Source organism: Nerophis ophidion, linkage group LG15, assembly GCF_033978795.1.
Source record: "Nerophis ophidion isolate RoL-2023_Sa linkage group LG15, RoL_Noph_v1.0, whole genome shotgun sequence".
Classification (NCBI taxonomy): domain Eukaryota; kingdom Metazoa; phylum Chordata; class Actinopteri; order Syngnathiformes; family Syngnathidae; genus Nerophis; species Nerophis ophidion.
Window position 1 is genome coordinate 43,337,144 of NC_084625.1, and position 13,447 is coordinate 43,350,590.

Genomic DNA, 13,447 nt, shown 5'->3' on the forward strand with positions numbered 1-13,447 from the left:
CCCGAAGAGAATAAGCGGTAGAAAAATGGATGGATGGATATACATATATAAAACCATATTATATATATATATATATATATATATATATATATATATATATATATATATATATATATATATATATATATATATATATATATATAAATAATCTGTACATGAATGAGTATATTCATCCGGCCACTGTGTTCAATGGAGAAGTCTGATCTACAAAATTTGCAGCCAGCATACGCCTTCCCCTTCAAGCTGTCCTGGATGAACTGAAATTATTTTTTCCAATCATTTTGGAACTTGCGGGCGTACTTCTTCTTCTTACTCGTCTTCGCCATGTCTCTTCTTTGTTCTTCTGCTTCGTCTCTGTTATGTTTTTGGACATTACTACTTGCCGTAGTTTTAAAGCAATGCATGATAGGAATCCGGATATTGTGTGTCAGTGTATTAACGGCTGGAATAAACACACGCTGAGAAATAGCTCCGTGCCTGCCTACTTTATGGGTTGTAGATAAACCTATGGATAACAACATATATAATAGTCTCCTTTTCAGGTTGTAGAGGACTCTAAAGGCAATGCCTTTAAGGCACGCCCCCAATATTGTTGTCCGGGTGGAAATCGGGAGAGTGGTTGCCCCGGGAGATTTTCAAGAGGGGTACTGAAATTCGGGAGTCTCCGGGGAAAATGGGGAGGGATGGCAAGTATGGCTGTGAAACAAATAATTTTTGGCGGCAGAAAAATGATGGTTAAGAAACACTGATTTAAGGGATGTATCCTTACCCTGCAGTTTGTGCCCTATATTTGTCAATAGAAATGTATGGCATCACTATTTATGTGGCCTTTAATCTTCATCATGCTGTATAATGCCAACATTTAATCTACACCACATATAAAGAATGTAACCAGATAATTGTATTCTTCCAGCAATTATTGTTACATCACCAACGGCCAACTTTAGCGCCATTGTAGTGTGGCAGCACCTGTCCATTCACATCGCAGGTGAAGATGATGTCCTTGCTCTTTAGTTTCACCTCCAGGTCTATGAAAGTGAGCTTGTTCGTAGTCACCTGGAATTTGTCATTGGCAAAGAGCACGCCTGAAAACCGACTGTAGCACTCTGCTGGCACCTTTGAGCCTTTGGGCAGAGCACACCAGTCAAACCTGGAGTATCATTACCAGAAAAATATGTCAGAAGATTATTTTTCAAAGAGGCTTTCATAGTATTGTCGCTGGGATAAAACTGTAATTGTAATCAAAATACTAGTAGATGTCGTGCTGAATTAAATATACATACTCTGATATTGTGGTGTATGGTATGAGCCTTCCATTCCAGAAACATTCAAATATGGGTCTCTTCCCTCTCGCTTGAGTCAGCAATCCAGGCTCTATATTGTCATCTTCATCGTCAACAGGTGCTGAGGGTTAGCAAAGAAGCAACACATGAAAGCTTGTAATCTTGGGAAAGTGAACAGTTGCAATTGAGGGCAACACAACACATGCTTCAAGTCATTGACACCAATTACACAAAATTACATGGGAAAAAATATATGTGAATTAGGCCTCAGATCCGGATCGGTGCGGCGTCTTCAGTAATGCGGACGTTGTATCGATCCGTTGTGGTGAAGAAGGAGCTGAGCCGGAAGGCAAAGCTCTCAATTTACCGGTCGATCTACGTTCCCATCCTCACCTATGGTCATGAGCTTTGGGTCATGACCGAAAGGATAAGATCACGGGTACAAACGGCCGAAATGAGTTTCCTCCGCCGTGTGGCGGGGCTCTCCCTTAGAGATGGGGTGAGAAGCTCTGCCATCCGGGAGGAACTCAAAGTAAAGCCACTGCTCCTTCACATCGAGAGGAGCCAGATGAGGTGGTTCGGGCATCTGGTCAGGATGCCACCCGAACGCCTCCCTAGGGAGGTGTTTAGGGCACGTCCAGCTGGTAGGAGGCCACGGGGAAGACCCAGGACACGTTGGGAAGACTATGTCTCCCGGCTGGCCTGGGAACGCCTCAGGATCCCCCGGGAAGAGCTAGACGAAGTGGCTGGGGAGAGGGAAGTCTGGGCTTCCCTGCTTAGGCTGCTGCCCCCGCGACCCGACCTCGGATAAGCGGAAGATGATGGATGGATGGATGGATAGGCCTCAGATCTGGATACGCCTATGATATAAAGTAGATTGAATATCTGTCAAGGGAATGCAGTAGAAACACACTTGTATCTACCCAAACTATATCTGGGGGCCCGTGTGTGTGTGTTATATATGTGTGTGTGTATGTATATATATATATATATATATATATATATATATATATATATATATATATACCCGTATTTTTCAGAGTATAAGTCTCACCTGCTGAAAATGCATAATAAAGAAGGAAAAAACACACATATAAGTCGCACTGGAGTATAAGTCGCATTTTTGGGGGAAATTTATTTGATAAAACCCAACACCAAGAATAGACATTTCAAAGGCAATTTTAAATAAATAAAGAATAGTGAACAACAGGCTGAATAAGTGTACGTTATATGACGCATAAATAACCAACTGAGAAGGTGTCTGGTATGTTAATGTAACATATTATGGTAAGAGTCATTCTAATAACTATAACATATAAAACATGCTATACGTTTACCAAACAATCTGTCACTCCTAAGCGCTAAATCCCATGAAATCTTATACGTCTAGTCTCTTACGTGAATGACCTAAATAATATTATTTGCTACTTTACGGTAATGTGTTAATAATTTCACACATAAGTCGCTCCTGAGTATAAGTCGCACCCCCGGCCAAACGATGAAAAAAACTGTGACTTATAGTCTGAAAAATACAGTAGATGCAGGGAATAGCGTTCAAAGAAGACATGAAACTGCTACAGGAAAAGCAACTAAAAATAGGAGGGTAAGACAAGAACTAAAACACTACACACAGGAAAACACCAAAAACCTCAAAATATTTCACAGCGTGAAGGGACAAGTCATGACAGCACACCTACTTCGAGACAAGAGCTATAGTGATGCATGTTTGGTTATGGTTTGAATTCATATCCAACAATTGCGAGAACGACTTTTTATTGTCAATATCGGCTGCTGAGTTTGATTTTTTTAATGTTTTCTGCTGGTGGTATGCCTCTGGATTTTTTCAATGAAAAAAAAAAAGTGCTTTGGCTCAGAAAAGGCTGAAAAACACTGATCCCGTCAAAAAAAAACATAGTTGATGGGCTAACTATACTTAGTCGGTTACTGTGTAATCATATAGTGTGAATACCTTGCACACTGTTGGGGTCTTCTGGGTAGGTTTCCTTGTCGTAGAGGAAGGGATGATAGCGAATGATCCCTTCCACCAAGGCGCTGGACGCCTCCGCCTGAAACACAAACTCGTCGGCAGCAGCCTTTACGTACAGCGCCTGCATGTCAGTGTCGACTTCCCTGAGGTTCATCACGCGAGGACATCTTGGCGGCTTCTCCCGCAAAGTGATCTATAAGCAATATGTGAGCATTAGTCGACCCCAACAACGACAACAAAAATGTTGTCTCAGGCACAGGCGTCTCACCTGTATATCAATTTCAGGGGAATGATCTGAACCTTTCATGCGGTTTGTGCCATCTCCGTGGATGTAGTAGTGATAGGTGTGACTGAGATATTGTCAGAACACAATTTTTATTTAATTGACGTTGAAAGAACGTAGGACAGTTTGGGACACTGAACTCACGCGAGCTGCCTTGTCCATCCTAAAAAGTTGTCTTTCAAGGCAGCAACATGTTGTGGACGGACAGCTGTAATGACCACGGCTGTGAAGCTTTCTTTCTGGGCCTCTTCAGCAATTATGCCATGAAGGAATCGCTCCTCGTTTCGAATTACGTGGGAAGAGTCGCCAGGCTGCAGAAGCACAAAGACCCATTTTAAGTTTCAACACATCACAACCCAGTGTGGTTTGTTTGGTTTATGGTAGCATTTACCTTCCGGTTTCTTATAACCTCACTGTAAATGTCTTCTTGGTTCTTCTCCTTTTGAACAAACTTCTCTTCGGACAGTACAAGCTCATGAACATCTGGAGATCCTACTGCTTTGCTGATCATCTACACAAGCGAATCCCAACATACAAACCCCGTTTCCATATGAGTTGGGAAATTGTGTTAGATGTAAATACAAACGGAATACGATTTGCCAATCCTTTTCAACCCATATTCAGTTGAATATGCTACAAAGACAACATATTTGATGTTCAAACTGATAAACTTTTTTTTTTTTTTTTTTTTTTGCAAATAATCATTAACTTTAGAATTTGATGCCAGCAACACGTGACAAAGAAGTTGGGAAAGGTGGCAATAAATACTGACAAAGTTGAGGAATGCTCATCAAACACTTATTTGGAACATCCCACAGGTGTGCAGGCTAATTGGGAACAGGTGGGTGCAATGATTGGGTACAAAAACAGCTTCCCAGAAAATGCTCAGTCTTTCACAAGAAAGGATGGGGCGAGGTACACCTTTTTGTCCACAACTGCGTGAGCAAATAGTCAAACAGTTTAAGAAAAATGTTTCTCAAAGCGCAATTGCAAGAAATTTAGGGATTTCAACATCTACGGTCCATAATATCATCAAAAGGTTCAGAGAATCTGAAAAAAATCACTCCACGTAAGCGGCATGGCTGAAAACCACCATTGAATGACCGTGACCTTCGATCTCTCGGACAACACTGTATCAAAAAACGATCTTTAAATGATATCACCACATGGGCTCAGGAACACTTCAGAAAACCACTGTCACTAAATACAGTTCGTCGGTCAATCTGTAAGTGCAAGTTAAAGCTCTACTATGTAAAGCGAAAGCCATTCATCAACAACATCCAGAAACGCCGCCGGCTTCTCTGGGCCCGAGATCATCTAAGATGGACTGATGCAAAGTGGAAAAGTGTTCTGTGGTCTGACGAGTCCACATTTCAAATTGTTTTTGGAAATATTCGACATTGTGTCATCTGGACCAAAGGGGAAGCGAACCATCCAGACTGTTATCGACGCAAAGTTCAAAAGCCAGCATCTGTGATGGTATGGGGGTGCATTAGTGCCCAAGGCATACCCGGGTAACTTACACATCTGGGAAGGCACCATGAATGCTGAAAGGTACATACAGGTTTTGGAACAACATATGCTGCCATCTAAGCGCTGTCTTTTTCATGGACGCCCCTGCTTATTTCAGCAAGACAATGCCAAGCCACATTCAGCACATGTTACAACAGTGTATGTTGGAGCCTATTTATATAATTTATTTATTAATTGTTTTGACAATCTAATTCAATAATGCCAATGAAGTTGTTGATTATTTATTGGATGTTTTAAATGAATTATGATTTATTGACTGATTGTTTTCAGCTGCTCACGCTCCTCCTGGTGGGCCACTTCCTTCTCCTATAATTAAGAAGACAGCACAGCTGGGCGCTGCCTTTGTCTGTCTGTCATATTGAAGGAGTGATGATTGATATTGTTTGTTTACCACTAAATAAGTTTATTTGTATTATATAGAAAGTCAACCACGGTGAATATTTTTTGTTTGTGAAAATAAATGATCAACAGTTTGAATCTGGAAGTATCTCCGCGAGTGCTTATTAGGAATTTAGTGCGTCATAAAACTTCCTCCTCAAGGCTACCCTGCAAACTTAATTTTTTTTTTTTTTTTCGAAACGTTGGAACGACAGAGTGACCGTAACAGTGTGGTTTCGTAAAAAAAGAGTGTGGGTACTTTCCTGGCCCGCCTGCAGTCCAGACCTGTCTCCCACCGAAAATGTGTGGCGCATTATGAAGCGTAAAATACGACAGCGGAGACCCCGAACTGTTGAACGACTGACGCTCTACATAAAACAAGAATGGGAAAGAATTCCACTTTCAAAGCTTCAACAATTAGTTTCCTCAGTTCCCAAACGTTTATTGAGTGTTGTTAAAAGAAAAGGTGATGTAACACAGTGCTGAACATGCCCTTTCCCAACTACTTTGGCACGTGTTGCAGCCATGAAATTCTAAGTTAATTATTATTGGCAAAAAAAAAGTAAAGTTTATGAGTTTAAACATCAAACATGTTGTCTTTGTAGTGCATTCAATTGAATATAGGTTGAAAAGGATTTGCAAATCATTGTATTCTGTTTATATTTATATCTAACACAATTTTCCCATTCATATGGAAATGGGGTTTGTATGTTTAACCAAAGTCAAACACCTTTCCTCATTTACAGAGTAAAATAATGCATTGCGAGGTCTCAGGAGGTTTAGACTTGATCGTTTTGCATTACCCTGACGGAATGTCCAATGAAAAAAACGGCTTGTTTTCCTCCAACTCCAAAGTAGGATATGTCACTGTTGAGACTAAGAGGGGTGTGCTCAGGTGGAACATAGCCCTCAGGCTTACTGTTGTGAAGACGGGCAAAAAGACCACATATTCATGGCTTACTTGAGACTTTCAAAATGTGTTTTACAGCATTTACCTAAATTTGGAGAGCCTGAAGACAGCCCAGTTATTGAGCTGCTTGGCCGTCATTCCGCAGCCGTTGTCGATGACAACAACTGCAGGCTTCCCGAGAGTTTCATCCAACAGCTGGAAAACGTGGTGGATAGAGGGATAGACAATTTATTCCAAGAGCAACGTATATTTGGCAGTGAACAAAAAAAAAAAAGACGACATACTATTCTTATCTCAATCACCCGGACATCTGTGTTTTTAGCTGTGGCCGAGATGGAGTTGTCCAGCAACTCTGCCAGTGCGTAGGCTGGAAGACAAACATTTGGAGATTGAGTGTGTTCGGAAGAACAGCTGAATGTCTTAATCGTAAGAGCACCTACGTAAGGACTTCTGGCCGGCACTGTCGTAGTACTCGTACACACCACTCTTGGTCACTGTATTGTAATGAGGCTGAAAGGTAATACGCTCTTCTGTTGCCAACGGGAGCTCTTGGCCGGCGTGATCCAACAGGAGCAAAGTGCCGCCGTCATGGAGTTGCTCTTAAAAGAAAACGTCAACCACGCTTAACTACCATCCACCGCACCAGAGCAACCTCAGAGAAACAACTGTGTAAAGCTCAGTCAGTGCAGCAAATCCAACAAGTATGTTTCTCTCACCAAATTTGTCAGAAGTCAGATCTACTCGGTCAGTGTCTGTCAGCAGGCATGGAGTGGCAGCAGGGATTGCAAATATCTGGAAAAAAAAAAAACGGATAGATAAAAAATACAGTACATATCAGAAGTTTGGACACACCTTCTCATTTCAATGTGTTTTCTTTATTTTCATGACTATTTACATTGTAGATTGTCACTGAAAGCATCCAAATTATGACACATGTGAAGAGAAAACCCTTTCAGGTGTCTACCACTTAAAACTCATCGAGAGAATGCCATGTTTTCGTGTGGTTTTGAAGGAGGGTAGAGATGCACTTTCTTTTACACCTGTTGGGAGTGCATTGCATATTGATGTGGCATAGAAGGAGAATGAGTTAAGACCTTTGTTGGATCGGAATCTGGGATATAACGTGGTTTGTGGAGCTCCCCCTGGTGTTGTGGTTATGGCGGTCATTTACGTTCTGGAAGTAGTTTGATAAGTACTTTGGTATAAGGGAGGTGTAGCGGATTTTATTGACTAGGCTCAGTGCAAGTTGTTTTACTCTGTCTTTCACCCTGAGCCAGCCCATTTGGAGAAGTGGGTAGGGGTGAGGTGTGATCTGGGGTGGAGGTCTAGAAGTAACCTGATTAACTTGTTCTGGAATGTTTGGAGTCCAGTTTTGAGAGTTTTGGAGGTGCTAGGGTACCAGGAGGTGCAAGCGTAATCGAAAAAGGGTTGAACGAGAGTTCCCGCTAGAATCTTCAAGGTGCTTTTGTTGACCACAGAGGAGATTCTGAAGAGAAATCCTGTTCGTTGGTTGACCTTTCGGATTAAACTGATTGCCATTTCATCACAGGAAAGATTAGCTTCTAGAATGGAACTTACAAACCCTGTTTCCATATGAGTTGGGAAATTGTGTAAGATGTAAATATAAATGGAATACAATGATTTGCAAATCATTTTCAACCCATATTCAGTTGAATATGCTACAAAAAACTCAATTTTTTTTGCAAATAATCATTAACTTTAGAATTTGATGCCAGCAACACGTGACAAAGAAGTTGGGCAAGGTGGCAATAAATACTGATAAAGCTGAGGATTGCTCCTTAAACACTTATTTGGAACATTCCACAGGTGTGCAGGCTAATTGGGAACAGGTGGGTGCCATGATTGGGTACAAAAACAACTTCCCAAAAAATGCTCAGTCTTTCACAAGAAAGGATGGGGCGAGGTACACCCCTTTTGTCCACAACTGTGTGAGCAAATAGTCAAACAGTTTAACAACGTTTCTCAAAGTGCAATTGCAAGAAATTTAGGGATTTCAACATCTACGGTCCATAATATCATCAAAAGGTTTTAGAGAATCTGGAAAAATCACTCCACATAAGCGGTATGGCCGGAAACCAACATTGAATGACCGTGACCTTCGACCCCTCAGACGGCACTGTATCAAAAACCCACATCAATCTCTAAAGGATATCACCATATCAATCAATCAATCAATCAATCAATCAATGTTTACTTATATAGCCCTAAATCACTAGTGTCTCAAAGGGCTGCACAAAACACAACACAAACCACTACGACATCCTCGGTAGGCCCACATAAGGGCAAGGAAAACTCAGGAACACTTCAGAAAACCACTGTCACTAAATAAAGTTTGTCGCTACATATGTAAGTGCGAGTTAAAGCTCTACTATGCAAAGCGAAGATCGTCTAAGATGGACTGATGCAAATTGGATAAGTATTCGGTGGTCTGACGAGTCCACATTTCAAATTGTTTTTGGAAATATTCGACATCGTGTCATCCGGACCAAAGGGGAAGCGAACCATCCAGACTGTAATCGACGCAAAGTTCAAAAGCCAGCATATGTGATGGTCTGGGGGTGCATTAGTGCCCAAGGCATGGGTAACTTACACATCTGTGAAGGCACCATTATTGCTGAAAGGTACATACAGGTTTTGGAACAACATATGCTGCCATCCAAGCGCTGTCTTTTTCATGGACGCCCCTGCTTATTTCAGCAAGACAATGCCAAGCCACATCCAGCACGTAAAAAAAGAGTTCGGGTACTTTCCTGGCCCGCCTGCGGTCCAGACCTGTCTCCCATCAAAAATGTGTGGCGCATTATAAAGCGTAAAATACGACAGCGGAGACCCCGGACTGTTGAACGACTGAAGCTCTACATAAACCTAGAATGGGAAAGAATTCCACTTTCAAAGCTTCAACAATTAGTTTCCTCAGTTGCCCAACCTTTATAGAGTGTTGTTAAAAGAAAAGGTGATGTAACACAGTGGTGAACATGCCCTTTCCCAACTACTTTGCCACGTGTTGCAGCGATGAAACTCTAAGTTAATAATAATAAAACCTTAGAAATACAATAGGGTGCTCTGTCCCAAAGGGGCATTCGGTCCCTAATTATTATTTGCAAAAAAAAAAAGTTTATGAGTTTGATCATCAAATATCTTGTCTTTGTAGTGCATTCAATTGAATATGGGTTGATAATTATTGGCAAATCATTGTCTTCCGTTATACAATTTCCCAACTCATATGGAAACGGGGTTTGTAGGTAGGTGACCTCATCTTTCGTGGTGACAACAATGTCACCCACTCAGTTCAAATCTGATCTCCTCACCTGATTCTGGTTTGCAAACGAGATGCTCACCTGTTCTTAATCATAATCACAACCCACCACATCTTATAACCAGCGTTGTCTTTTTGACTTCTATTGATATAAAAAAATAAATATTCTCCAAAATAAAATTGTCAATATGACCCACTCCTCACATACAATCTCCAAAGTTAAAACAAAAACGTCAACAAAAAAAAAACAACTTACACTCCTGAGCGTCAGTAGAAAGTGTTGGAAGTCTATGCTGTCAATCACCGTATCCGCTCCCTGATTCCCTCCTAGGCGACAGTCGTAGACGCGAATCCTTTTTTGGACCCGCTTTTCCTCCGGTAGACATTTTTGGCGAGAGATGGACATGTTCTAGTCCTAGTTGACATCACTGAACTACTTTTTGGGAAAACAACATGAGGGAGTGAGGAACTTCCAAACTGCGTCGGAGAGATGAGAGAGGCTGGAAAGAGCCGTTAAAAACGAATGACTCTTTTTACTGACTCGAGTGCTAGACTCGCTTGTATTGGTCTTCGTTTTTCCACTTATTCACCCCTGCTACAGGAAGCTAAAAACGAGTTTGGGTAATAAGTTACGATTCATGCCAATGGTTATTCAAATAATAATCAAATACTAATAATACTCATACGAACTCGAGTCAGAAAAGTGAATCGAGTTTACCGTCACTACTCAGTAGCGGAAGCTGGCAATGCTGTCCCACACATGTACTTCCGGTTTTGACAAAACGAAACTTAACAACATTAGAGATGTCGGTGGTGGCGAAGGGTGGGCGTGGGTGGTGTTTAGACGCCTGCTCGCTCATCGACCAAGGCTACGAAAAGTGTTTGACGAGGGAAGGTGATAACTGGTCAAAAGTGAAAGCACGCTTCAAAAGGAGATGTTTTCACATTATAAAGCCGCATTGTGGTGTGAAGCCACAGACTGCTGCTTTGGAAGAAAACGTCAAGCTAGAAATTCTGCCAAAGGTAACTACTTACCGTTTTTACAATATAAAATGTTCATTTGTCCATCCATCCATTTCCTACCGCTTATTCCCTTTTGGGGTGGCGGGGGGCGCTGGCGCCTATCTCAGCTACAATCGGGCGGAAGGCGGGGTACACGCTGGACAAGTCGCAAACTCATCGCAGGGCCAATATGGATAGACAGACAACATTCACACTCACATTCACACCCTAGGGCCAATTTAGTGTTGCCAATAAACCTATCAACAGGTGTATGTCTTTGGAAGTGGGAGGAAGCCGGAGTACCCAGAGGGAACCCACGCAGTCACGGGGAGAACATGCAAACTCCACACAGAAAGATCCCGAGCCTGGGATTGAACCCAGGACTGCAGGACCTTCGTATTGTGAGGCAGACGAACTAACCCATTTAGTTGAATGAATATAATTTGGCAGCATACAAGCCTACTGAAATGAGATTTTCTTATTTAAACGGGGATAGCAGGTCCATTCTCTGTGTCATACTTGATCATTTCGCGATATTGCCATATTTTTGCTGAAAGGATTTAGTAGAGAACATCGACGATAAAGTTCGCAAGTTTTGGTCGCTAACAGAAAAGCCCTGCCTCTACTGGAAGTCGCAGACGATGACGTCACATGTTGATGGCTCCTCACATCTTCACATTGTTTTTAATGGGAGCCTCCAACAAAAACAGCTGTTCGGACCGAGAAAACGACAATTTCCCCATTAATTTGAGCGAGGATGAAAGATTTGTGTTTGAGGATATTAATAGCGACTAGAGATGCGCGGTTTGCGGTCACAACCGCGGAGTCGGTCGGGCGGGTGACATGACGAAAAAATAGATTTTCAAATAGATTCGGGCGGGTGGCGGTTGAACCAATTCGGAAATATATATTGTAATAATCCCAGAAATGTAGGCTCATAAAACTTCTTCGTTTGTCTTGTCTTTATTGCACAAGATGTAATACAACCACACAACAGCTCTCATGTCTCTAACGCTTTTCCCGGGACAAATCGAACTCTCACTTCCTGTCGATAACGTCACTTCCCTATGTCTTCCGGAAGTCCCGCCCCCCAGCCAAAGTCATTGGCTAACACCCCGTAGCCAGCCGCTACATTATACATAGTTAAATGTTATGTTGAAGAAGTTAATTTAGCCTACTGACGTTTATTTATAAATGGTTAATTTATATAGGCTAGTAGGTAAAGTGTTGTACCTGACAACTCTTGATGGTACAATCCATATAACACATCACAGACAACGTCACGCTAACATCACGTGACACCTCTGATGAAGGCTGCAGAAGCAAGGTAGCCCAAAATTGTCAGCTACAACACTTTACCTTACTAGCCTATAGAAATCAACCATTTATAAATAGTTAAATGTTGTTACCCACATACAAAAAACGAGCAGCACTCTTTGAAACAGTCTGTGGGGATACTTTTATTTTGAAGTGTCTCGTTTGGTCTGTCGACGGATGTAAGGAAGCTACTTCCGGGTGTGGCCAACGAGGTATTTGTCATTTGTTGGTATTTTACTTGGAAAAATGTCTGATCCACATGCTGTGCATGTTATTATTTTTACGTTTGTAACGTGCCTTATTCATTACAGTTTTCACGGTGAATTTGAAGGGAAAGTAAGCCTTCAAATAAATTAGTTCAAGAAAGCCATTGTGTCTGTGCTATTTGGAGGGAGTTACACTTTCTAACCTCACTAATGCCTTGCATCGTCTATATTAGATATATAACAACGGGCGGGTGGCTGTGGCTTTGATGAAATGTTGCTTCGGGTGGGTGGCGGGTGGATAACGACTTTAGTGATGCGGTTGCGGATGATATAATTGCCTTTCCGCTCATCTCTAATAGCGACTGACTAGAATAAAAAACAAACAAAAAAAACAAGTAAAAAAATAAATAAACGCGATTGCATTGGGACGGATTCGGATCTTTTTAGACACATTTACTAGGATAATTCTGGGAAATCCCTTATCTTTCTATTGTGTTGCTAGTGTTTTAGTGAGTTTAATAGTACCTGATAGTCGGAGGGGTGTGTCCACGGGTGTCTTGACGCGCAGTGTCTCAGGGAAGTCGACGGCAGCTATGGACGGCACAAGCTCAGCTTTTCTCTGGTAAGAACTGACTTTTTACCACAATTTTCTCACCGAAACCTGCTGGTTGACATTCAGTCGGGATCCATGTTCGCTGTGATCCATAGTAAAGTTTCACCTCCGTGAATTTTCAACAAGGAATCACCGTGTGTTTGTGTGGCTAAAGGCTAAAGCTTCCCAACTCCATCTTTCTACTTTGACTTTTCCAATATTAATCGAACAAATTGCAAAATATTCAGCAACACAGATCTCCAAAATACTGTGTAATTATGCGGTTAAAGCAGATGACTTTTAGCTGTGTGTGTGCGCAGCCCTCATATTTCTTAACAGCCCGTGACGTCAAGCGTACACGTCATCATTACGCGACATTTTCAAGAAAAAACTCCTGGGAAATTTTAAATTGCAATTTAGTAAACTAAAAAGGCCGTATTGTTAATATTTCATCATTGATATATAAACTATCAGACTGCGTGGTGGGTAGTAGTGGGTTTCAGTAGGCCTTTAAATCATCTGCAATGCAACAATAAAAACAGTCAGAGCTTTGTTTACAAAAAGAATAATGCTCTGTTTATTCTTTCAGAAAAGGAAAAGGAAACGAAAGCAAAGTCATCTCAATCAGGGAGAGATCGATTCAAACGCTTTTCATGAAAAGGTAAATGCTTATCAGTCT

General features: G+C 41.6%; 2 protein-coding genes across 7 annotated transcripts in view; one reads left to right on the plus strand and one right to left on the minus strand.

The window, feature by feature from the left end:
* smchd1 (structural maintenance of chromosomes flexible hinge domain containing 1) overlaps nt 1–10,362 on the minus strand; it is a 71,628-nt gene extending 61,266 nt beyond the window's left edge. The window contains exons 1-12 of one of the 4 annotated variants that reach the window (XM_061922195.1): nt 9,908–10,362; nt 7,091–7,166; nt 6,815–6,973; nt 6,659–6,741; nt 6,460–6,569; nt 6,268–6,382; nt 3,945–4,064; nt 3,698–3,864; nt 3,539–3,620; nt 3,253–3,463; nt 1,284–1,404; nt 970–1,150 (exon numbers count right to left, since the gene is read on the minus strand). In XM_061922195.1, the coding sequence (XP_061778179.1) occupies nt 970–1,150; nt 1,284–1,404; nt 3,253–3,463; nt 3,539–3,620; nt 3,698–3,864; nt 3,945–4,064; nt 6,268–6,382; nt 6,460–6,569; nt 6,659–6,741; nt 6,815–6,973; nt 7,091–7,166; nt 9,908–10,057 (1,575 nt within the window). In that variant the 5' untranslated portion in view covers nt 10,058–10,362. Of the gene's footprint in view, nt 1–969; nt 1,151–1,283; nt 1,405–3,252; nt 3,464–3,538; nt 3,621–3,697; nt 3,865–3,944; nt 4,065–6,267; nt 6,383–6,459; nt 6,570–6,658; nt 6,742–6,814; nt 6,974–7,090; nt 7,167–9,907 lie in introns of those variants that run through there. The other 3 variants (XM_061922193.1, XM_061922194.1, XM_061922196.1) reach the window with 3 other exon arrangements.
* Nucleotides 10,363–10,389: 27 nt separating this feature from the next.
* Nucleotides 10,390–13,447, plus strand: part of mettl4 (methyltransferase 4, N6-adenosine) — a 40,174-nt gene continuing 37,116 nt past the window's right edge. The window contains exons 1-2 of one of the 3 annotated variants that reach the window (XM_061922198.1): nt 10,390–10,674; nt 13,358–13,429. In XM_061922198.1, the coding sequence (XP_061778182.1) occupies nt 10,456–10,674; nt 13,358–13,429 (291 nt within the window). In that variant the 5' untranslated portion in view covers nt 10,390–10,455. The remainder of the gene's footprint in view (nt 10,675–13,357; nt 13,430–13,447) is intronic. The other 2 variants (XM_061922197.1, XM_061922199.1) reach the window with 2 other exon arrangements.